The sequence below is a fragment of the Manacus vitellinus genome, unplaced genomic scaffold (assembly GCF_001715985.3).
Source record: "Manacus vitellinus isolate BGI_N305 unplaced genomic scaffold, ASM171598v3 scaffold_8_pilon, whole genome shotgun sequence".
NCBI classification, from domain to species: domain Eukaryota; kingdom Metazoa; phylum Chordata; class Aves; order Passeriformes; family Pipridae; genus Manacus; species Manacus vitellinus.
This window is the reverse complement of record NW_021940864.1, coordinates 3,997,289-4,024,324: the sequence shown is the minus strand read 5'-3', so window position 1 is coordinate 4,024,324 and position 27,036 is coordinate 3,997,289. Positions and strand designations below refer to the sequence as shown.

Sequence of the window (27,036 nt, the reverse complement as noted above, 5' to 3'; positions counted from 1 at the left end):
GATCAGATCAGATCAGATTTTAGCCCCTCCTCCACATTTTTTCTTCCTTCTCCTCTACCAGTATTTTCTGTTTTTATCTTTCTAATGCCCTTCTCCAGGACTTCACACGCTGTATCTGATTAAGAATTACTGAGTTACAGTGGCAGTAATATCACTGCTTCCTGCTGCACAAGGAAATGCTAAAGGCTCCCCCCAAAAGCTAATAAAGAAAAATTGAACAGCATAAACATCACGGCACCTGAGTCAATAAAGATTTTAATACAACTTTTCAGATAAAGCTCCACAAGGTCTTGCTTCTCTGACCCCAACCATGAAGCCTTCCATAAATGAACCAAGTCTGACCTTATGCAAGCATCTGCTTGGTAAGCAGTATTCTAATTTGCAGGATGTTAAGTGACCTATTTTTTCTCATTTAAGAAGTTAAAACAGAAGTTAAAATCTAGCAATATTTTGCTGTTATTAAAAAGGACCATGAGGTAGGTTCTTCTAACAATACAACAACAGCTCTTCTGGAAATGTATGAGGGAAATGCTTACTGTAGAACAGCTTCAATGCAGACAAGTTTACTTGGACTGGTACTTCCTTAATTGTCCTTTCAGGAATCATATTCTTGCACTGATATCTTAATTATAATAAGATATCTTGCAAGGTTATCTTAATTTACTATGAAAAAAGGAAGTACTACATTTAGTGGTTGAGGCAACTGTCATTTAATTCAGAAATCCAAATACCGAATTTCTAGTTGTCCAATCTGAAAGTTCAGATAGTGAAAACATTTTCACTCCAAATGCACCAAATATTCACTGGGAAGAATGCTTTAGCACGAAAACAGGTAAAAGAATGGTTTAAAAACCACTTCTTATAACGTATTCAAGCATCTCAGTGTTGTGATTTTATACTAACGCTGCAGGAATACTGAACTCTAAGGCCAACTCATTATTGCTTACTTATGCAAGGACAAATCTACATGACACTCCAAGTCAGATAATGATAATGAATTTGTCCTGTGCAGCTTCTAATGTTATCTAATCTAATAATATAAACCCAATTGTATTTCAAATACAAAAAAGGAAGCAAAGGGCACATAATCATAAATAAAATAGAGGCAGTCTAAGGAGGAACTTGAGGAACACATAGGGTATTAATAAATGAAAATTGGAGACACAAGGAAAGGAGGTAATTATGAAATAAATACTCTGTTCACAAAGAGATAATGAAATGGAAAATCTGTAGAACACAAACCACAAGACAGTTCGTTTCCCATAAGAAAAAAACAATTATAATTGAGAATAATGAAGACTCTATCACACAACTGTCATCCTCATTTCTGTCTGCATCATTCTGAACTTAATAAATGATCAAAAATAATGGAAAGCATTAACTACAAACTCTATCGTCATCCACCAAACAAACACCTAATTATACCCTCAGAACCACAGTCACTGGGGCTAAAAATTCAGAAATAAGGAAGATATTTTTGTCCTACTTTCCCAATGTTGATTTTGGATACCAAAGAAAGTAGCAGGAAAAAGTATTTCCAGGTCTGAAACAATCAGAAAAGAATGAGTGTAAAATTATAGCTTAACTCACATAAAAACAGCTTGCAAACGGGAATGTTTTGTCCTCAAAAGAAGTTATTCATTTCCACAAACACCTCCAGCTTCTTAAGACATTGAAACAGATCTCACGTCGGACGTACAATTGCTTCAGTGTGGACTTTTTTCATGCAAACACCAAAGTAAAATGAATCCTTATGCTAGAGAGCAGGAGCTCTTGGAAAGTTCCATCACTTTTAGCATCCACTGAGCGTAGCTATAAACATTATTACTTGGAAGAGAAGATCACGGGTTTTTCTGTAGAAGACTTTTGGCATTAATAATTTTCCTCTTAAGGGTTAAAAAGGACCCTTTCCAATCAAACTTTATTTCTTGTGCATCTCCCTCGTTTTCACTTTTAGAAGTGTTTACACACTTCTGTTTTATGACAGCCATAAGTTCCTACCTTAACAGCATTACACACCATCTGAGAGAGTGCTCACATCATCTGCCTTACAAGCAACTGCACCCAGAAGAAAAATCTACATGAAAAAGAAAAAATCTTCATATCTACACACTCCTCCTTTCCCTATGAGTCTTCTTTCTAATGATGGTGTAATTGTATTAGCTAAAGGACAGGTAGGGACTCAGCAGAAAGAACGGAGGGGTGTGCTCCTTGTCTTGCTGGCCTTCTCAACTGACAGTGATCAAGAATCTCCTTTAGGAGGTCAGTGTCAGACATGAAAGGCAAAGGTTTTATTGCTGAGGTTATTATAGCTAAAGACATTTTAGATACTCCATCTCCAACTGTTTCTCATGTCCCTTTTTCTTTAAAATCACAGAGCTGAAGAAATCGTCAGATATCTAAAGTACCACTTTATGTGGTATGTAGGAGAAAAACAGGTACAATGTGATGAACACAGATTTTATTGGAAAGACTGGCTTTAAGCAACTTCCTACTATTGTCCTTCATCAGATCAGAGAATTGATCCAGGTTAGTTAAAATGTGAAGTTATTCTCACTTGGACTGGTGTCCTTGTTCAGTCCCCTGCACAGTGCCACAAACCTTTATTTCAGCAGAGCAGAGGGGATGTTTGGAGCTTGGATCTTGGGGACAAAGGAACAATGGGAGAAAAAAAGGCTGAAGGGCACATTTGTAAAAGCACCTCTGCTGAAAGGACTACTAAAGGCTACTGTCACTTAAGGCACTGGATTTAGGATTTCTAAATTCTTTCTGCTTGAGTAACACAGAATATATATATATATATATATATATATATATATATAGGTCTACACTAGCTCAGTCACCCATCACATAGCTTTCACTTAAATTAATGTTCCCACTAGACACTTTAAGAAACCATTTGCCTTTTACATGATGGTACAGCCAGTGTAATCCACCAGCTCTTGGCAATCCAAGCATCTATGGGTCTTTTATTTCAAAATGCTTCTAGGTCATCACAGGCTCCTTTGGAAATCCTACCAACAAACTCTAGTCAAACAGCATTAACCTCATACAGTCTCCACTGCAGGTCAGATGCCACCCCGAGGGCACACTATGAGAGCAGCTGCCAGCGTTTGTACCATATGGGGTCACAGGGCAAAATGAAAGCCCAGAGTCCATGAAGATAACCTTTGTATCCAGCCCCTCGTCAGTGGAAAAATGGAGCAGAAACACAGCCCAGATTCACAGAGCTCTCCTACCTCTGTCAAGGAATACCTTGTAAGGAGGCACCGACTTACTGAATACTCACTAAAATAACTTTCTGTCCTGCAGTTTTCCATGTAAAACTAAACCATGCCACATTTCAAAGCAATGCATTTTCAGTAACTATCAAAATAACCTTATGTTATTTTTTCCTTATTTTTCTAGCCCTGGTTCCTTCACTCTCAGCACTTTGTAAGGACATCTTCATGTGTGTATTCAACATTATGTCTGTTGCAAAGTTTGGTAAACACTTAAAATACGATGTTGCTTTCTTTCAAACCCACAATTAGGGCTCACTTTACCAAAGGCCACAGCACTTGGCTCATCCCTGTGCCAATTCAACTCAGACATACCGCGCAATGCAGCTAACTCCCTAGATGGGCCTTCCACCCCCGAATTTTCCACTTAAGTAAATTAATGATCAGGAAAGATGGGATACACCCAGAAGACAGAAAACCACTTATTCAGCAAGACAAAAATGGATACGCTGGCACAGAAACTTATAGTTGAAAGTGAAATGCATCCTACAAAGAATCCCAGATTTCAGCTGCCTGCTAACAACAGTAAATATTTCAGGGATGTCCCTAAGATGATTTCTACTGAGGACAAATAGTACCTCCTTGTCAAAAGCAAAGAGGCTGGCCTGATAGGGAAGAGACAGTTCTTTTATCCCTCTAATGGATTTATTCCCCTATGTTCAATATTTCTCAGAAAGGATGTCACTTCCACAGAGAATTCTGCTGCTCTACATTTTAAGAACTCAAATGTTCCAGTGAAGCTCAGCTTAGAATTCAGAAGCTGATGGAGAAAACAGGAAGGAAAAAAATAAATACCTGGTGGTTTAGAATGCTAAAATCCTTCCAACTAAAAGACAGCAGCAACTAGAAATCCAGAAACACATTGATGGAGCTAACTGTAATCTCACATACCTTCTGGAAGTAGGCATGTTTATGCTTTGCATGCCTATCTTTTCACACGCAAAAGACAACATCTGAAATGTATGTAACTTAAGAGTGCCCTGTAGTCTTAACTATCCTCCCATAAACTTAACCAACAAAAATAATAATTAACATAGGTGCCTCATAATCCTTCCAAAATATTTTCTTAGTAAGAAGGTAAGTAAGGATTGTTTTACCATTCAATAGAAAAAGATGACTGTTTAATGTGGGTGTGTGCCAATATATGAAAACTATTTTAAATTAATATTTTTGCAGTGGTCTGGAAGATCATGAGCCTAAATGCTGAACGCTCCCTAGATGTAAATTGGCTCTGCTCTGAATCACTGTGCAACCCTGCATATTAAAAATAGGAAGAGGAAAGAAAGTCAAGATAGAAATTATTTAAGCATATTAACACTTGTAATTCTGTACTATTCAAGAAGCTGGAATGTCCCAAATTAAATTTAGGACAGAAACAGACTTAGATGCACCCTTACTAAAGGTCTGCCTCAGAAAACAGCACAAAAGGCAGCAGCACAGACACAGGGCAGGGGTGTGCAAAGCCACCAGTGGCACACTCAGTATGCCTGGCACTAGGACCTGCCTTTAGGGCATCTTCTGCAATCCTCAGGGGAAATTTCCTTCCCATGGCAACCAGGCCTTATCAAGTCTTTTTAATTAAGAGGACTTAGACAAAACCAAGCATTTCCACTTTACATGAAACCTGGAGAAAATGTGGCTCACCAATAACATCACGGAGGAGTTGTAAAAAAAGGAAATTTTATGTGTTTGAGGTAATGCAACACACATAAATAAAGTGTAGCTACCTAACTTGACTTGCTAAGAGTTTTGCTGTAGCTCACACCTGGATATCTGATAATGCATGCAAATACAAGCTTTTAACATATACCACGAGGAAGAATTAAATAACAACACAACCTTGAAACTGAAATTAATATTAGTGCACATGGATATTTTTTTCAGAGGAAAAAAGGAAAAAAAAAGAAATGGTGTAAAAACTATACAAAAGACAAATTGATGCTGATGCCTAATAAATGGAAAATCTTACCCTGTATGATACTACAGTTTGCAGGAAACTGGCACAAGACAATATTTAACCTTGGCCTCCAAGGATGCATCACTTCATTAGCACAGATTTGTAATTTAAGGTATCGGGGTAGGTAGGTTTACATGAAGTCCCAGGGAATTTGTGCATTTGTAAGAGATATGTACACTTACATTCCTTCTCATTGTGAACACCTGCACCTATATTTAACTTCAATGAAGTTTTCTTTCTAAAGCTATCCTTGGAGCTGTCAACATCAGTTGGTAATGCCAGTGCTGGTGCACTCATAACAATTTCAAAAGCTACAATACATATTAAAGAAAAGGCCATTTTGTTAATGTTCTGAGCCATCATTTAACTATCAGCTAAAATACCACATAGTTTTTTCACAGAAATTAATTAATCAGAAATGAAAAATTATCCAAGTTTTATGTTCTGATTGATGTTATCTCGGAAATATTGTATCACATATTTATTTGAACTAAAAAAAGGATAAAAACAGTGGAAATATTAAGAATACCCTAAAAATGCTAGTATTGATGTTGTTTTCAGTTAGCAACTTTTCTCTTTCCTAATTTCATTAGGTATCAGGACACAGCTTTGAAAACTTCATTCAATTTACCTGCACAATTTTATTAATACCTAGATTTTGATCTCCTTCCCTCTACAAATTCATCCTGTAATCCCACAATGCTAGTGCAGAAATGGCATTCAAATCTGGAACTCCAAAACCTGAAATACAGTCATCTAAGTAATGCTGAGGTTTGTTTCTATTTGACATTTCAGAAACTTGGCCAATGCACTTCAAGAAAGAAAAATGTCTTGCACTTGACACTGGAATGGTCACTGCAATCAGCATCACTCCCAAGCAAAAGTAACTGACAACAAAAAAATGATTAATGCTAGAAAAATGCAACAGGAGTGATGCAATTAGAGTAAAAACAGACATATAATTTTTAAAAGGCAGAGAAACATTCAGAGAAAAATAGAAAATTATCAAAGTACAAAACTATGCATGGTTAATGTAAAAATCTATCCTGAAAGAACTGGGGCACTAAAAGGAAACAAAACAAAGCAATCTGCTATCTCATTGTACAAAAAAAGCTTTGACCTAAACATGCCTAAAGCATGGTTTCTAGTTCAGTAGCTGCAACTCAGATCAAATCCTGATGCACACTGGTTATTCATCTGAAATATCACTACTGCAGCTGCTACATTAATCTACCCTTTAGTAGTATTTCCTCCTTCTTCTCCTATGTCTTTTGCTGAGTGCAACACACTCCCTAGAAAGGATGTGGCCACCATGGTTAAACTTTCAGGAAAAGAGCATTAGTGGCATTTAGATGATATGCTTTCTTTTCCTTTCTTCTGCTTTACCAGTTGCAAACATCTTAATAAAACTAACAGTGGAACAGGTCTTGTTTCAAAGGGTGATCATTTAACATATACTCAAGTGCTCTTTACATTTTTAATCTTGCCAAACATGCCCCTATAAACAGGCATTGTATTACAGCAGTACTAATGATAAAATGCCAAAGTAGCATTGAGAACTTTATAAACATATGAACCTCGCTGGCAAAGCCCTAAGTCAAACAATAAAGGACTGGGAATGTACAGGTTTGTTTGTGGGGGTTTTTTGTTACACATTCATGGCAATAAATATGCAAGCATAATAACTAGTATGTTGTTTTCAACTGCAATGCTACTTAATTTTCACCCCAAATTTTACAGCAACACTTATTTCATCTTGGGGACATTAACTGCTTGAGGATGGAAGCATCACATCTGTTGCATATTACATGCTAACAGTGCTGAATTACGAAGGTTTTGATCTGTTTGGAGGAAAAGGTAGGGATTTGTTCTTCTGCAAAGAATAACTACTCCATATGCAGACTCACTGGATAAAAGTCAACTTATGGAGTACATGAAGTACTCTGGACCTGGCAACAGGAGACAGCATCTCACCAATTTACCCACAAAGATATTTTAAAAGTTAGATCCAAATTAAACTGAAAGCAAAAACCTTTGACATCAGGTCCTAAGCAAAAAAATAGTTTTTCAGAAATAACACATTGGAAATTTTCAGCATTCAAGAAGAGTATTCTGTTTAGGTTCTTCCATAAGACATTATCACACAAAGCTCTCTTTAGCAGGTAAACATAGTTCTTTAACAAAACTATCACACTGCAAAATATTCCAGAGGTCCAATTTGCAGCTTAGCACCACCCCACCTTAAAGCACTCCTAGTTACACATCTTTCAGGAAAGGTCAGAATCTCAAAGGAAACAAAACACAACCTTACTAACACACCAAAACCAACCGCAATACACTTTTTGGACAAAAAGGAAAAAACCCCAAACCACCTTTTCTGCAGTGAAGCAGCCAAATGGGAACAGTAAAAAAAGGCACAGTTAGTATAAACTCTAATTAAGGGTGATAGACGGATGTATCAAACAAGCTCATTCTGCCAACTTAATGATTCAGCTTAAAGAACTGGGAGTTTTCCTCCTGACTTCTGTCAGAGTCAAGTACATCTGTTGAGTGCACTTCACAATTCTGCCTCTTGTAAGGTAATCTCTTCTTCTGCATACAAGAATTACCATGGAATTCAGTGGAGAATTATATATTAAAGAAAAGATGATACTAGTTTTGTGGAAAAATCAATCACAGTCTCCAAAATAGCTAGACATGAATGACTTAACATTTTCCTTTGAACACAGTATTTTTTTATATACATATGTATATTTATAAATATATATATGTACAAAGGTATCACAATTAAAGTACTTCTATGTATTTAGCGCAATGCCCTTACTCTATTTTAAAGATAATTAAAGTCCAAAATAAAATGATGATAAAAATTCAAAGCAGACAATGGTGTGTTTTCAGCTTCAGTACAGGTTGAACAGATTAATGAAGAAACAGAATTTGACCTTTCAATAAACCTGTTCAAAGTTGATCCTATTTCACAAACAGGTTTCCAGTTTTGCTTTTATAAATAATGGATCATTAACTTTCAAACAAACCAGTGTGCAAGATTCATGAGATGCATTCAGATATTCGTTCCTGTCTGTGACCATATGGTACAAGTTTAGCCACATTTCCAATAACCACAACATGCAGACAGGTAGGTTCTGTCGTGCTTACTATTGCAGCAAGTACTTGTTACTAGCTTAAACTCTTTCAAAGGAACTACTTTCAGTCCATCAAGTAACTCCACCACTCCAACAGGAATCTGGAGCTCAAATTACTTACCTGTGAACATAATGCAACTGATGAACTGAATCGATGGCTATCACCATTTCAGCCAAATAAAAACGAGCCATATCTTCAGGTAGTCTGTCCTCAAACTTGCTGAGCAATGTAAGCAGGTCTCCTCCAACATAGTAATCCATAACCAGGTACTGCAGAGTGGGAATGATAAGAAAACAGAGAGGGGGAAAAATACCACAATTTATTGTGTGAATCACAGACTAAAAACTCATGGAAGCATAAAAACTAATATATTGCAAAAATTATTATGGGCATTAAAAAAAGCTAATCAAGATACTTAGATGTTCAGAAAACAGTAGTTGGTTCAGCTGCATTTTAATATTTAGCCTACTTGAATATTTTTCATATTTATACCTCTCCAAATACAGTAAGCCTCATGACAAAATAGTATCAACTTTATCCACTGTCCCATCACTAAACATGGAACATTTAGATACTCTGGATTGCCTTATGAAGACAATATCCTTTGCTAAAATGCAAAAGGAGTAAAGGATTAAAGCACAGACCTATAAAAATGAAACTAACTGTATTAATTTGTAATCTCATTTATGTGCTCTGATTTCCCAGGCTTCCCTTTCCCTTTTTTCCTACCATCTTCTTTTTCCATTAAACAAATGCTTTTGGAGAGTAAGGTTTTCAGACTACTCAGATTAAGGCAAAGTCTGAGAGACATCCAGTGGCCCACAGTTCCACAAACTGCTGACACTGTGCATGATACAGGATCTGGCAACATAAAATACAAGGTGTCACCTTCTCTAGTTGAAATTATGGAGAAAAATAAATTTGATTTCTGGTGTATTAATGAAACATAAAACTTGCTTGCCATTAAAGCAGATGACTTTAAAGAAATCAGAACCTTTCTGCACTTTACTGTATTTACAGAATGAAATGCCATTCTTTTTAGTGGCATAGACAATATGACTAGAAAAAGTGAAACTTAAGTCTGAAACTTGGGACTAACATATTTTTAGCTTAGCTTAGCTTGTTTTAATTGTGAAACAGCAACTGGAAGGGCAAATGGGGAAAAGAAAAAAAAAATCAAACTAATAACTAACAAACTAATTATAAGCATTCTAATTTATCACACACTGATAGGACGTTACTTTCAAGCATCACTGTGGACAGATTAACTGGAATCATAGAATATTCTGAGTAGGAAGAATCATCAAAGTCCTGCACAGGACAGCCCCAAGAATCACATCATGTGCCTGAGAATGAATTCCCAATGAAGTACCGAGTACCTGAAAGCTACTGCTTAGAGTCCCAATCTGTGTTTCCAGGAAGGCTGCATTAGAAGCAGTGACTCTTAACAGGAGCACAAATACTAAAAAATATTAAAGATGTAATAATGTATACCCCAATTTGATTCTTTAAAATTTTGATAAAGCAACTTAAAGGAGCTTTTTTTTATTAGTTCCCTGTATTTAAGTCCTTCCCATTTTCAGAAAAAGACACTAAAATATGTGGAAAAAAATCTGCTAAATTATACCAGCTATAAGGAGGATGAGGTGCAGGCAGAAATCTTACACCTGTTTCTTTTCCCTCATACTTTCTGTAACAAGAAGGGTGATGAACAAAGATTTTAACACCCTGATACAGAATAACTTGGGCATCCTCATCAATTCCAAGTGCATGAAGAAAGTACAAAATGCATTTTCACAAGACTTTAAATGTGTTGACAATCAAATTTTCATCTGCTGCTTTGTGACATTAATAATAAACTTCTTAAATTATGTTCACAAGCCTTTTACAAGATAAATATCTTCTATTCAGTGGTGCACCTATGTTCCCTCCAAAACAAGATCTATAGTATTAGTTTCTTATGTTTTACAGTTTTAGAAAAATGCATTAAGCCTTTGGAGCTTCAGATATTGATTATTAAATGATGCATTGTATAGACATCTCAAAGAGCTTAACTTATTGCTTTGAAAGCATATTGAAAAACCCTCTTAAGATTCACCTAACTGATGTGGGATCTGTGCACTCATTCTTCAGGACTTTTAAAACCCAAACAACAGAGTTACTGGATATACCAAAAAAATGCAATTTTGGCTCTCATGACACAGGATTCCCAATTTGCTGGAGCAACACAGTAGCCTAATGATAAGGAAACATTCAACTATTCAAATAATCCAACACTTAAACCATAACTCAAAGTATTAAGTTGTGTAAATGAAGTTAAACACATGCACAGCACTGAGAACTAAATTTAACAACTGAATTTTAAATTAAAAAATTCTGTCAATGTATAATACCCTATCCAATGTCAACTATCCATGTTCTTAAAAAAAAAAAGATTTTTTTAAAACTTTAAAAATACTTTCTAAATATACATAATCATCCAGATCTATCCAAGTCTCAAATAGTTCTCAAAAGCACAGATTTAAGAACACTAAATTCTAGTAACTAGTGAAAGTTTAACATGGGGATTTAATACATTTAGTTTGGCTGAGATCTCTTGAGATATCAACTCCAACCTCATTTGTTCAAGTAGGGTTAGCTAGAGAAGGCTGATGATGAGTGGGTCCAGTTTGGTTTTGAGTATCTCCAAGGCTAGAGACTCCACAACTCCTCCCTGGAACTTGTTCCTGTGTTTGACTACCTTCACAGTAAAGACAGGTTTTCCAGTGTTCTAATGAAACTCCATGTATTTCAGTTTGTGTCCACTGTCTCCTGTCCTCTCATCAGGCACTACTGAGAGGAACCTGGCTCCCGTCTGCATTCCCTCCCATCACTTATTTATACACATTGATAACAGCCCCTCTCCCAAATCTCCATTTATTTGGGCTGAAGAATCCCAGCTCTCTCAGCCCCTCTTTACATGAAGAATGCTCCTGCACCTTAATCATCTTTCTGGTCTTGCACTGGACTTGTTCCACTAGTTCCATCTCTCTTTTGCACTGGGGAGCCCAGAACTGGACACAATACTTCAGGTGCAGCTGCAGCAGGGCTGAGCAGAATGGAAGGACCTCCACTGACTGCTGGCAACACATTTCCTTGCAGCCCAGAATACTCCTGGCCTATTTTCCTGTGAGCCTGCATTGCTGGCTTACAGTTAAGCTTGTTATACACCAGGACCTCAAGCAAAGCTGCTTTCCAACCAGTTGGCCCCCCAGCATGTACTGGCTTTATTTTATTACATCCCTTGTTGAACTTCATGAGATTTCTCTCTGTCCAGTTCTCCAGTCTGTCGAGGTCTATCTGAATGACTGCACAGCAGCTTCTCCCTATTTCTTTAACTCCTGGGAACATGCTGAAGGTGCACTCTGTCCCATTGTCCAGGTCATTTATGAAGAACTTGGCCCCAGTTTTGATCCCACCAATTGGCCTCCAGCTGGACTTTGTGTGACTGATCACAACCCCTGGGCCCAACAGTTAATTTTCACTCTACCTCACTGCTGCTTATCTAAGGTACACCAGTCAGCTTGTCTATGATGATGTTCTAGCAGACAGTATCAACATCCACTGCTCAACCACATCTAGTGCTCAAATCTACAAAGATTTTTTTTTTTAAAGGCCAATTTTTTACACATAATTTTAATAAAAAACATATAGAGAATTAGTGATACATTCACACTAAAAAGATACAAACAACCCCAGTATTACTGATATTTTCCCCAGCAGGCTGCAAAACTAGCTCCTGTTAGCAGACTATCAAAGATAAAGAACAGAACTTGCTCTGTGCTTAGAGAAAATAAGGAAACTGGCAAGAATAAAGTAAGTTCTAGCAGGTTGTTGTGGAATATATATCATATTTTCTTTTAAATGCTCTTAATGGTAAGATCAGAATTACAAAAAAAAATGAGATTTTTTTACTGTCCCCATTAACAAAGCATGAAGCTGGCTGGGAGGTATTTAAGCCAACAGTTAGACTCACAAAGGCAAAGCCCAGATTCTATACAAATCCACCAAAATCCATGGATTTCCAAGTATCTGAGTTGACAGAACAGAATGCAATATAATGGCATATATAAAATATGTAAATGGCAATATAAAAAGCATTGAAAATCTGCAGGAATTCCATGTATAGCTCTTCTTTTATTGGACAGACTGGCAGCAAAAAAAAGGCTGTGGCTGTATAGTAGATTTCTAAGAAATTATGAGAATTACTAACGGTATAGAATCCCAAGCACAGGGCAGTAAAATACAAATAATCAAAACCCATCAATGTGTAGTTGTTTACTTTTCAGGTATAAATATTATCAAAACTCTCATCACAATCAAAACATTTAAAGTGGCAAAGATTTCATAGAAAATTGGCTCTTAGTCCTCATTTTAGCTTCTTTCTTGCAAGTCTTTCAAAATACTTGAAAACTGAATAACGTTAAAGAGACACTTTAATCTACAATTATAGCTTCCAACTCTTATTTATGAACATTTAGTGGCATTCTTCCATGTTGCAATAACATTTTATCGCTTTGTGACATCTTAGTGGGCTTAAGTCCTCAAAATAGCAAAGACCAATCAAAATGAACTGTTGTTTCAAACAGGGCTACTCCCTATTTCCCTCTGTAAAATCAGCAATGTTAATCACAAAAATTAAAGTCGAATAGAAAATTTATGTTAGTAAGTGCACTTTTATTTTTATGAACCCAATTAAACTGGAGTGACAAACTGTAAGAAAGAATATGCAGGCAGACTAAGGTTTATCAACAAATGCATAGTGGTTTAGAAAACAAAGCTGCATGTGTGAGACATTTATAGCAGAACTTTTCAAAGTTTCTGAATGGTCTCCACCATTCAGAATCTTATGCACAACATCACATATCCTAATATGGTCTGTACGGTCCAGAACACAAAATTAACAAATAAACAAACTACATTTCTGTCTCAAACCACAACTAAGAATCTTCATGTTCACCCACATATACGTAAAAGCAACACTCACTAAATAGTTTTCATCCTGGAATGCATAATGTAATGTTGTGATCCACTGGTTATCTCCATTCACTAACACATCTCTCTCTTCTCGAAAACAGGCTGTCTGAAGAAGAAAAAAATAATTATAGCCTTTAAGTAAAATATATAAAGAAAAACATGTTTTGACTGTGTTTTTTTGGGGGGGGGGAATCAAAACCGCCTCTCAGTTAAAAAGTCATTTATTACAGTATCCAAACATGACAAAATCTACAAAAAAATAAATATGAGAAAAGCCTGTCTTCTTCAAATTTAAACAGTTGTACTTCTCTATAGCATTTAGTGAGGCAAAGGGATAAATAAGTTGCTGCTTCCTATTGTCTAAAAATACTAAGCCAAAATCCTGAAGTATCAATAATGACAGAATAGCAATATATGATTAAGAAAAACAATCAATAATGGCATTAGATAATTGTAACTGCAGTAGGAGTCAGAGTGCTAGAATCTGGAGTCGTGTCATTGTTTTATTTCATCATGCCCTTAGCCTAGTTTTACATTTGAGTTTTCACATAAGCAAGGTTCTTTTCATTTGAAAGTTGCTGCCAATAACTTCCATGTAGTCATCATTTGATAATCATTAATCAGTTGGGGTTTTCTTCATACCCGATACTCAGCAAAAGTAGAACAGAATTGAATATTGCTCTTGCCAGATATAAACTGTTTATCAGACACCCCAGGGGGTTTCCCCCCCAATATACTTGAAAGAAAAACAGAAGGCAAGAGGTGCCTTCACCGTAAGTGGAACAGAGGAGGAGCAAGAACCACCAACAAATATTAAGGAATACGTAAGAGAAGGAGAACACAGGTTTTTATGAAACAAAAGATAAAATGTGAAACAAATAATGAAGTAAAAAGCAGCAAGGTTTTTAATTCAATGAAGGTCTTGCAACTTGTCCTGAGAAGTGAAAAAAATACCTCAGCAAAAGCAACTGCAGAATGACAGATAAAAATGACCCAACAGATGAAAAGACAAAAAGAAACTACAGCAAAGAACTATGATAAATCTTTCGAAGGAATTGAGTTCTGAAGTGAATATCACAAGAAAACAAAAGGTACCAAATACCAAAGCCAACACACAATTTTGTTAAGAAAAAAAAATCTAAAAGATAGTGCAAAAGAAAGAATAATATTGTATGGGCTATATTTAGAAGGCAGAGGGAGAGTTAGAGACAAATACAGACCATATTCTCCTCCAGCACACTCTGCTCTTCACAAAGATGTTGCATTAATTTGAACCCCTGCTCTTATCTCTTCCATCTTTGAGACAGTCAAATTTAAACGAAATCCAAGCCTTTTCTTTTTACTTTTTCAATTTTATTTCCAAATCCAAATAAATCCCAATTTGATTTCCAAATCCAAATAAATCTTAAATCTGGAAATATCAGAACTTTAGCACAGCTATTGCTGGCTGTGAGATTTGGAGAGTGAAGACTAAAAAGTGAGGTATCATTAGAGACTGAGCTATGCACAAGAATACATGCAGTAAAAAGAGAGCAGAAAATACCTCTCTCCTCCGAGCAAATGAACTATACTTTTTTTTGGTGAATACAGTGAGTAAGAATAATGCAGATGAGGAAAAAGAAAGATGACATACTTTAATCATAGCACAATGCACGAGATAAATCAGTGAAATTTGAGAAAACAGCAAAACATACTTTATACAAATACCTTCAAAGGTTACTGAATGAAAAATAGACTTGGGGTGGGAGAAGGAGCAAGGATCATATTCAGAAGGAAGAAAAGCTGTTTGATGCTTCAGCTTGATTTTTTTCCTTCCTTGTTTGTAAACTCTTGACATATTTCAGAGAGAGATAACTATGAACTCTTGTTTTCACAAGTATAAATAACATGTACTTTCTCTACTTGTTCTGACACAATTCATAGGATTAGTTATTAGAGAGTTTATATAATTCCACTTGGTTTTGCCATTATTTAACAGAAGACTGTGCATTCCTTGAGTGCTCTAGACATCCTAGGGATGTCTAGACATACCTCTGGGAAGTATGCCTAGAGCTGAGAGCAACAGCTATTACCACAGCAGATCACAGCTGAGACAGTAACAGCTAGAGTCTAAGTGGTTCATGGCAAAAATAATGCAACAACAAGAAAAAACAGTTAGTTGCAGTAGTTCTTTTAATTGCTGTAACAGCTCAATTAAGCTTTTTTTTAAAGGAAGCCTCTTTTTTTTGTGCCTTTCATTATTCCAGCATTACACTTCACCTTCCCCAGGCAGTCTCCTTGAATTGTTGGCAGAGATCTCCAGAGATCATCTGACCCTACTCTCTTTCATAGCAAAGCCATCTCAGTGCTCTGGTTATATCTATACCGTTATCATGGCCTTCAAGAAGCAAAGAATTTGACCTGCTCAACTATTTGGTGCTCATGTCTTACAGCTCAGAGTTAGCACCTCCAGGGAGTGCTGACTGCTTCCATGCTGCTAATATTTGTCCTGGTCTCTCCTGAGCCTCATCTGGCACCAGTGTGGCACACATGTAACTCTAAGTGACTGTCAACGCTCAGGGTAACAGGTTTGGGAGTGTAACAGCAAGCTGTCATACACTTCCAGGTACTCCTTGTATCAGTAATGCTCCCAGTTCTACATCCCACCTCTGAGTTTTCAACAGTGACAAGTATCCGGAAAATTTATGCTACGTATAATACAAAAGTAAACACTGACTTTACAACTTGTGTAATTTCATTGTAACATACAACTGCTCTCAGAGCTTGCAGTCATCAACCTTTATCTGGCATTCACGACCCTCTTCTGAGCATGTATTCCCTTTTTACTTTGACCAATGACTCCCACTCCCCACGCTGTTGATACAGGGGTATACAAACATACACCTCTATCTACATGCTGCTCTTGCATTTTTGGACTGCCTGATTTTCCTGTGTATTTCAGTGTCAGTGCAGCACACAGCTAGCAGAGCCAGAATGGGTCATTTTCCCCAGCAGCAGTAAGAAGTGAGTTCATCAACGTTTAAAAATGACAGGTTAGGGTTGTGGAAGGTCATGCTTTGTAATGCATTTTCACTCCAGATGGTTCTCTTTCCACTGTATACCCATGGGTTACAAATACATGGAAAAACATAGCTGTAATTCTTTTTAGGCTAACACTTCAGACTTTCAGAAATTCAGCTGGACCCATGGGAAGAGTATTTTTAATACCCTGCATAGAGAAAAAATTTTCAAACCTATTTATAACTGTATTTTAATGAACAGAAACAGTTTTCAAACTCACTTTAAAAGGGTACATTTAAAAATAGAGTGGAACTTTATTTCTGGTCTTTTCTTTTTCACTGAAATAATAAAACTTACATTAGTGACATTTGTCTTGGAGAGAAATACCTCTGTATCAAGATTAATGCTAGATTGCTCAGTATCTGAGTAATTTCTGGATAAAAAGGAAACACATTGTATACATCTACCCACAATCTGCATGCCATTTATACTTCTTAATGTGATAACATTTCCATTAAAAGAGACAGGATGTGCACAATCAGAAATTGGCTTTAATTTGTCTGAATACTCTTTTTTCAAAAGTGTTACGGTTTCCCATTGATCTCATTTCCTACCGAGATGTAATTAAAACATAAATGCGGAAACCAGAATAAACTTGGAAGCAACTGAACAGCAAGGCAGTCTGAGAGCAACAAAGTTGAGGTCTCAAATAAAAACTGTAAGAGTCTATTTTTAGGCATTTTATTTTTAGTATGCATAGATTAGGATTTTCAAAGCAAATTAAAGGGTTAGATACATGTCCCATTTAAAATTAATACACAGGTCTTCGGGTGTAGACTGCATTTTTTAAGTTTCTTTCCAAAGGAATCCAGGGAAATATATCAAGGACTTTATGAAGAGCTGAATTGTATAATGACAGTAGGAAGTTAAGGCAAAGCAGGGTTGGTAAAACTGCTGTTCCACCTTTTTCGGACACAAAATGGACTCCAGCTTTAATGAGGAACTTTTTATCACAGATTTTTGCAGATGGACATTTTTACGAAACATGTACTCAAATTTGAAACTTTTATCTTTCTGATTTTTCAACCTACTAATTGGCCTTGACTAAATTCTAACTACTGATAAACTAATAGGCTTGGTGAGTTATAGCTCAGCAATTACCTTTTTAAAGCTCAGTAACTACCTTCCACCATGGAAAAGATTTGCTAAAGACTGCATTCCTAAGTGGAACAAATGCATTAAAAGACCGCTTGTGTAGTTGGTAATTCTTGAGCAATTACAAAAAAGGTATAATGTCAAAAACATCCAGCCCCACCTAAGTCAAGATTCCATGCCATTTTAACCCTTCTGATGAACTGCTTTAAGCTTATTTAATATTAATGTTTACACTGTCAGTAAATTGTGAAGCACCTCCTCAACCCCTCTAACACACAGAGTGTCTCGTGGACAGAGAAGTGACAATTCAGCAAAGTAAGGGGGTGCATGATCATGGAAAACATTACAGTAGTCTTACTTCAGCTCTCTTCAGCATCTCCCACTTATTAAGTATCTTCATGGCAAAAACCTTATCTGCATTCTTCAGTTTTACCACTGCAACCTGGAAAAGGGAAAGGATAGATAAATAAGTTACAACATGAAAACACGTCCTGTTTTCATTTTTATGGAGGTTTTGTCCTGAGTGTTCCGGACATGTTTTTACCATCCACACAGTATCACACCATTGCCATCAAGAAAGAAATATCACAACAACAGAGGAAAGTTCCACGTCTATTGTAAGCTTTCATTATATATCACAGTCTCACTATGTATCATTTTTTTCTAGGTGACTGTCAATGAACAATGGTATTTCTGACCATCACAACCCTTGCTCTATCATACTCTGACAAGGCTGTCTCTGGCACTGTGCTTTATGCTCCTGGACTTCAGTCTACGCACTAATTTAAATTATAGAGGCGTGGAGAAAAGGTAACAGTGTAGCAGATTGTAAATCAAAAGAAACAAGGTATTATGGGTTTTAAACAAAATCAGTCTGTAGATTTGCCATAAAACAACTTCCACTGTCATTTCATGTAGCATACCAGACTTTCTTCAAAGGTAGTATGACTTCATACTTTTTTCCCACCTGATGTTCAACGAGCTCTTTATCATGCCTGTTGTCAGCAGCAGGGAAACAGTGAAATCCACAATTTCTATAGAAGTAAAACTTAAGGAACACAGGCCTGCCCACCTGCCCCTCCTCCCCCCATAGCTTCTGAAACATTAAATACCATAGGCCTCTGTAATAATAAATTAACAAAGTTCACTGACACAGTCCTTTCCTGAGAATAGTAGTTTTGTTTAGCTATAATATAAGCTAACATAGAATATTTTTAGGAAAGAGGGAGGGAAGAAGTTTACACAAACACATTTAGACATTCAGGCTTCCGTGGGTATGGAAAGCTCATACTCATTTAACCAAAATGAGTATGAATCTGCCACAAACTCAGAGCTGTTAATCAAAACTAGACCAGACCACTGCACTATCATCCCAACTATACAAAAGTTCAGCAATCAATACATTTTAACAACCATTCTCCAACTATCCTGTTCTGCCTCTTCCCTTTCAAATAAATCTTAATATTTATACAGATAAAAGTTTATTTCTGTGTGCATCTGATTACAAACCAACATGCTGTCATACAGATTATTATCATCTTCATCCTGCAGGCCAGTGACAAAAAAATATGAAGGTTGAATCCTACATTCCTTTCACCTCTTTCATAATCAGTAAACCAGCTGTGTGTGAAGACAGTGACAACAGAAAAGAAAAACAGGATCAGACAGTTTGAAGAAAGTGTCAGGCAAACCTCTTTCAACCATCTTCAAATGTGTCATCAGCTGCAACAGCTTCATGAACACGGCAAAAGCGCAGGCTGAAGGACTGCAATACCGTGATGTCTAAGCCAAAGCAGATCTCCAAGTGTACCTCTTGCCCAGCTACAGGCTCACAGACGGAGCAGCTGCCACTTCCCATATGTGCGGCACCGCATTAGCGACCCTGCTCTTGACACTGCTGCCTCCCGGGGTTACGGGGGGTAGGAATGGGGCAGGGGGGAGGAGGAGATAGAAGAAAGAAATAAGGTAGAAAAAAAGGTGATGGGATAGAAAGGTACTACATTTACTTGTTTAAACTAGTCTATGCACTGAAATTCTTAAAGGTTACTTCATGCATGAGGTTCAAGTTCAGACTTGGGATCCCTCAAGGAACTTTCAGTTTTGAAACACAAAAATAGATTATTGCTTTAGCCTATAATATAATAATTTTAATTCATAAAGACTGTGTGCTCTGTTGTGCACGGTACCCCAAGACTGAGCATCACAATTTTCTTTAAGAGGGAAAATATGAATCCTCTGCAGTGACATATAAGCCACAGTGCAGATTTGATCCTCACTCTCCTTTTACTTTACTATCTAAAACTAGTTGGAAACTCTGGTAACACATTATCTGTATCAATTTCTAATGACAAATGGCAGGAGGAGAAGGCTTTAATGTTGCAACTAGTCAGCATTAAAACTGTATCATACATAACTTGGATGAGTTCTGCCCTAAAGACTTGTAAGGGTTTTGGGACTGATGCAGGAAAAAATTAAAAGGTTGCTCCTAGAGCTGCCTAGCTGCTGCTGTCCAGCATGAAAAATAAGTTTTTCCCCACCATTAACCATTGTAGGAGAGGCACCCAGAGGCATAAGACAATACATGTATTTCAAGGCCACCTTCAGGATTTCATTTCTTGCCTGTAGCACGTCCAATTCTGCAAAGGCTTTTATTCTGCAAGGGACTCAGTTATTCAAAGACATACACTAACTGCACTGCTGCCTAAATTTGCAGCCTCCTATTCAGCATTCACTTGGACACAACTCTTAAGAACTATGGCACTGCCTTAGGTGAACAGCTGGAGCATAGGCCTTCTGTGGCATGATCAAGGGCTCAGTACCTTCTGTGAATGTGTAATAGCATTGAAGAGTGACTAAAGAACAAAAATAGACTTGAGCTTACCAGCTGTGTTTACAATCAGTCAGAAGCTGTCTTTTAGTCTGTGAAAGCCATTAATGTTATTCCATATCAATAATCAACACACAGACACACAAAAGAGACACAGACCTCATCATCTTTCTGCAATCACAGCATCTTTTGGGGGGTGTCTCAGTGCTTTAGGAAAGTAAATCCTAAAATGTTTATTCCAAGGCTATGAAAGAAAAACCTGACACTTCAGCAAAGAGTAGTGCAGTTTCTAATTGTAACAAAAAATTCTGAATCACGATTACAAACCCAGGCAGTGTTTACATATACACAGAGGTATCTACAACCTATACAAAGGCACAAATACACAGAGAGTGCTGTTTTGATCTTTTCCCTTCCCTGGTAAAGCTGTCAAGACAGAAGAAAGGGTAATCAATCCTGTCTAGTTATCCTGAAGTGTCTTGCTACTGGAACTTCTTAAAATTAGACTTTAAAAAGTTGGGGTTTATTTAAATTTATATTTTCCTGTGAGCAGCCCAGGGAAAAAATGATTGGTATGTGCTGATGTAAATATCTTGGTTTAGTCAGATATGTTGGTTTGGTTCTTTTTCAATTCTTCCAAAAGTTTTCCATATTTCCCACAAACAGCAGTATAGTTTGGCATGCTGTCAGACACCTTGTGCCCCAAGCTTGGCTACTTGTCTCTACGGTACACTTTTCCTTCACTTAAAAATCAACAGCCTTACACAGAAAAAAAGCTAAAACAGAAACAATTAAAATTGAAATGACAAAAAAAAAAAGAAAAAGAAGAAAAAAGAAAGTAGAAAAAAGATTCAGCATTGGTTTTCTTGCCCAACAAGAGCAGGCAGACCCCCAGAAACAAGAAGAGGGAATGTTACTGTTTATAACTATATGACAAAATCTAGGAGTAACTGACTAGTTCTCAAGTTACAAAATTTATCATCTTCGAGATATCAACAATAAAAAGATGTAATATTTGCTTGCATAAGCATGCACTGAACTTTCTTTTTTAAGCAATAATAGAATCAACTGAAAATGTTGGTATTAGCTAGAACCAAGAGCTGTTGCCCAGTTGCTTCACCATTCCTAGCAGCATTCTTCCAACTCCCAAGTTTAAAGTCTTTCTGTTTAGAATTGTTTGTTAAGTTTTTCAGACTGTGCTGCTCGAAGCCAGCACAATGAAACACTTGAAGCCCACGTTATTAATTTTAACAGCATAATCCTGCTCCTCCCCCAAGCAAAACATCTGTGCTTTCTAAAGACAGTGCTATGGCATAAAACTGTAAATAAGTAAATGTATGCATGAAGAAGGAAGGGGTATGTCAATAATTTGACAAAAAGGAAACGTTCTCAGACTGGCAGAAAACAGCGTGAGGGGAAAAACAAAATTAAGTACTAGGAACTCTTAGAGTTACAAGCAGTAACTAGTTTAAACTACTTTTTGTCTACATTAAACTTGTAAAAACAAAAAGGGAAATATTTCTTGACTATGCAAATTGAAGAAATTGAGTAGTGTAAAATCAAAATAAGAACAAGTCTGAGACAGTGCCAAAGAAAACTTGCACTAACTTTGTAGTCTACAGAATTTCAGAATTATGTTGATTCAGGAGACAAAAATTACCCCTCCCAGTAACCTAGAGAAACCTTAGTCTCATTTATAGTTTGCTGGAAAGAAAATACATTCTTTCAGATTTCTTAATCTGCCTCAGTAAATAAAAGTATTTTGCAATTTAATATTAATATAGTTTTTGGTGGTTTAAGTAGCACTAAAATTTAGTGGTCCTTTTTTCAACCTTGCTCAGATATTTACTGGTTATTTTAAAGGAAAATTCGCAATTTCATACAGAAGTTGTCTTCTTAGACAAATGTCTAGGACTTGAAACTTGTCTTTGCTAAGCTAGTAAGAAAATTTAACATATATCCTTCCAAATATTTATTAAGTCCTACTTTAGGAACATAAAAACCCAAACATCTTCACTGAAAGAACTTGAGTTTTTCCCTTACTGAACATTTTGACAATTGAGTCATGCTATCCTCAGATAAGGAATTAGAAAGAAACACTGTTCCTAGAAGAGGAGAACTAACCAATTACACAGACTGTCCCCAGAAGAGGACAGGGAAAGTTACATTCTCACTATTTATGGGATGATTCACCACAAAGAACTTCCTGAGAAAGAACTATGGTTTCTTTGTGGTTTAGCGGCTGTGGTGTTTGATGCTGATTTAGCAGACAAAAATTACTTCTCTTATAAACAGAATATAAGGCAGGTTTCACGTATGATCCTTCTGACAAGGAAGCACCAATATCAGTAATTTTTCCTATATTTAACACAGTTTGTACATGAACTCAACTGCAGCTCCTGTGGTAGCACTGACAAAGGCTGATCTTTCAAGCAGAAGTGTTTACATCAAAATGGAGATTGCAACATTCTTTGTGGCAGAGGTTTAGACTAAAGATAAATTATCCATGAGTAACTTCAGCCTTCAGTCTCCTTTATAAAGAAGCTTTACTCCAGATGGAGCAAAACCAAGAGTGCTAAAGTAGCTAAATAAATTCAACTCTTTTTTTGTTATTTTTACAGCTGCCCAGTGATTACATTTGCACGTAAGCATCAGAGTATGTAGTGACACACAGTACAGTACAAATTACTGTTCCTTACATACTACCTGCAGGAGTCTACTCTTCCATAATCACAGACTAGTAAAGACCAATTTCCACACACGATGCAAACATGTAAGTGAACCTGAAACCAACTCTTCTCCGTCACATGTCAGAGCCTCCAGAGATTCTCTCTTACCAAAGAGAACTTCCATTTCCAAAGGCAATGAAGACATTGATCAGAAAATCTTTTCTCATTCTTAGGGTTTCAGTTCACATGTATTTTTGGCAGTATGGAGTACCTACTGCAGAAGCTTTACACACTACCCACATCTGCAGTATATTTGGCTATGAAAAACTCAGGGCACTGTTGTACACCAAATTGTTCTTCCTAAAAGCACAGTGTCCTGCATGAGAAACAAAGTTCATGTACCCGAAATAATTAAGAAAAAGGGGCAGAAAACTAACATTTATTTACTAAAGTTTCCTCAACCTAGTGATCGACAGCCTTAGCTGACAACTTCAAATAAGAAGTGGCTTTATCAGAAGCAGCAAAAAATTGTATAGTTTGATAGTGGTAGGTGACTACTGAAAAAGAAACTAAAATCTGCTAAAGCCTTCAAAAGAAATGCAAGAAAAATATTCAAACATTCATTAAGAATAGGAAACTAAATGACAGGAAAACAGAGATTTCTCTGTGTTCCTAAAATGTCACTATCAATAACTGGTTATTTAAGCTGCTGAAAACTATTAGTGCTGTAATATATTATATATATAATATATAGTATATACTGGAACAGTACTATAAAGTACTATTTAGTTATTAGAAAGATTAGGAATTACTAGATCTTTATACCATCAGTAACTCACCGGCCTCAACCTACTGGCTGGAAAAAATTACAGTCAAGGAAATGATTTATCATCAGAAAGTCAAAACATGGTTTTTTGATTCATGTGAACTTCTCTCAAAATTTACAAGACTTAAAAGAGCTGTCAAAGAATGTATAAATCAAAATGTCCTTGCATCAAACATTAGGTGGGCCTACAATATCCATTATGGTTAAATAATGTAAAAACCTGTACACTAGTGTATTACTATTATCTGTCTTCTCCTCAGTGCTGCAGATTTGCAGGAGTACTATTCACACCCTTCCACCTCCTTCACATACATACCTCCCCAAAGGCTCCTCGGCCAATCACCTTCAGGATCTCAAAATCTTCTTTATGTAGTCGCATCTGTTTCACTTTAGACGTAAAAGGTTTGGCTGAAAAAAAAGGAAAAAAAAAATCAATCATTAAAAAAAAAACCCGAAACAACAATCCCCACAAAATCAAAAAACAAGATAACAGTAACATAAAATAGATGGAATCAAAGCCCCCAAAACAATGGACTTTTTGCTTATACCTATATTCCCTACTGTAATATAATGAAGTTTAAAGTTAGAAATAATGACAAGTAAAAACTAAGCCAAAACGGCTGTGAGAAAAAGTTTATGAAGTAAGCTTGCTTTTGCCTTTTTTTTTTTTAAATTTAAAAAAATATTGTATTCACTGAATATTGTATTCATTGAATACAACACTGTATTCAATGAAAAATTAAAATGTTGCTGAATGGTAACTGGAAGGGCAATATTGGCCTAGATGATGTATCATGCAGTATTTTTGAAGACTACTTCTTCAAGATAGGGGACACTTAATAGTCAGTTCTTGGCTTCTGGAAGAAGAGTTGTACTGGAGACATTAACACGTTGAGTGGAGAAACTGAATTTGTTAATAAGCTTCATTTCCCTCTTATTTCCCCCCTGTTATAGTATCTTTCAAAGCAGGAAGTCCAATTTTGTGTTCCAGACAGGTAACCCCTGTGTTCTTTGCAGTAAAACAGTATCAGAAGGACCATTCACCTCCTTCAGCCCCATTTAGCACTACAATTAACCAGTCCTGCTTCATTAATACATGCTCTCTGCCTGCATGCAAAACATCCAAGTTACTGATAACTCCACCTCAAAACCTACATAACACAATCTCTGGCAAAAAGAAAAAGAAAAAATTAAAACTTCAAATAATTAAGAAGAAAAAGGAGTTATTTTTAAAATTATTGTTTAAAAATTACTGATACAGATAATCCATCATTCAACTCAGAAATCTGATATTAATATTCACTTCAAGGCACTACAGCATCCTTGTCCAAAAGCCTACTGTCTACTATTCAGCAAAAGAATTTTATAAACTAAGTCAAGACACAAGCTACTTGTAGTTTTAATACCTAGAAATCCCAAAAAAACTTTTTTTATCCTAGTCCTTAAAGTAGCATTGTAAATCATGTTTGAAAAACAACTCCACAAAAATGCAGGGTCTTACATTTGTCCTGGTGAGCAATCCAGCACACTTCTACTAACATTAGTGGGACAATGGATTAAACCCTTCAGAAATCTCACAGGTTCCAAAGCCTGAACTCAGACTATTTTTCTAAAATTTCTCAGATGCCAGAAATCAATTCTCTACCAGGAGTTACATCTGTTATAACTACAGAAACATCCAGGGCTTAGGTCCAAATAGTAAAGATACAGCCATACAACACTGAAATTTTCACTTTAACGATACTTTTACTTTACCTTTATAAATAAATCTATTCAAAATATTTATTTATACAACCAAAATACAGGTTTCATATTGCATTTTAAACATTTCCAAAATGCAATTTAAACAGAAGTATATTACTCAAGTTCACAGAGATTCGCCAAACTTTCAATTATTCTTTTATCCCTTAAAAGGAAGGTCTTGCAATAGAAAAAGCAAGTGATAAGAAAATGTACTGCCTTACTTGGACAGCCTCAGCTGTAGTGTACTAAGTGATTGAATACAAATATTAATACTACTGACAAATACTACTGAACAAATTAAAACAAGCCATTAGGGCCTTTTAACTTGAAAAACAACTGATTGAAAACAAACATGCAGTTCTCAACTTCAACATTTTTTGACCATTATAGGCCTGGCTAGAGTACAAGGCAAAATATCTTGCTAACAAGCAACAGCATAGCTGTTTAAACCACAAAGCTCTTCCTCACTTTATATTCCAAGGAAAGGCCTGTCATTCTTTAATTATTACATTCTGAAATCTTCCAAGGTTCCCATAGGGACACTGGAAAAATAAACATCACTATAACTACTTCAATAAAATACAGCCGACAAAAATAGGTTTGGAGTAGGTTTAATGATTTGCAGTATCAGCATTAGTGGAAAAGTTTGCAAACCCTCCTCTAATTTTTTTATCACCTCTAGCAAAAGAGATGTCAATGTATAGCGAAGCAGTTTTATGAAGAAAGATACATCCCTAGGGGGAAAAAAAAGGAAAATTAAAAAAAAAAAAAAAAGGTGGGAAGAAGAATTGCCCTAGGAATGTGCCCCAAATAGCTTGTTCCAAAAAAGGTCAATTTGCTTTATCATCAATGTTGTTTGTCTGCTGAGCAAACATCTGCTGTTCTTGTGGCAACAGCAATGTTAAGTACAGAAAACTTGGCCTGGTCTGGGTCTTGGAAGGCCTGTCTTCAGACAGCCGTGTCATACATCCAGCCTTCCAGACTACGAGGTGAACAGGCAGACTTTTTGCAACCGGTCTGGCAATGTCACACAGGCCATTACAAAGGGAGCAAAGTGTCAGCCCAGGGAACGGGTCTTCAAAGGGGTCCCTGAAAAGCAGCTCTGCTAAAACAAACAGGTACAAGCTCTCCCCTGTTTACATCCCCATCTCTCTAAAGAGAATCAGTATGGAGTTAACAGAACACAACATCCTCTTTTTCAGCAGGAGCTGCGGTTTCCTTGATCATAGGTACCAGAGGGACACACTGTCTTCGCAGTTTTTTGAGAGCAAAAGGCAGTATGAGCATTTATTTCCTTTGGTACTTCATTCAACCTACAGAAATACACAGTGACATAGATGATTTTTTTCTACACACACATCTCTTTTCAAGGTCGCTAGCCATGTGTGATACAGATTAAGGTCCAGCAGCTTGCTGTG

The 27,036-nt window shown here is 36.5% G+C and overlaps 1 protein-coding gene across 10 annotated transcripts in view; it reads right to left on the bottom strand.

Annotated features, from left to right (window-relative positions):
* Positions 1–27,036, bottom strand: part of CDC42BPA (CDC42 binding protein kinase alpha) — a 186,699-nt gene that overhangs the window by 101,524 nt on the left and 58,139 nt on the right. For all 10 annotated transcript variants that reach the window (XM_018085099.3, XM_029965188.1, XM_029965189.1 and 7 more), the window contains exons 3-6: positions 24,192–24,283; positions 17,912–17,995; positions 13,409–13,504; positions 8,503–8,651 (exon numbers count right to left, since the gene is read on the bottom strand). In XM_018085099.3, coding sequence (XP_017940588.1) covers positions 8,503–8,651; positions 13,409–13,504; positions 17,912–17,995; positions 24,192–24,283 — 421 coding nt within the window. The remainder of the gene's footprint in view (positions 1–8,502; positions 8,652–13,408; positions 13,505–17,911; positions 17,996–24,191; positions 24,284–27,036) is intronic.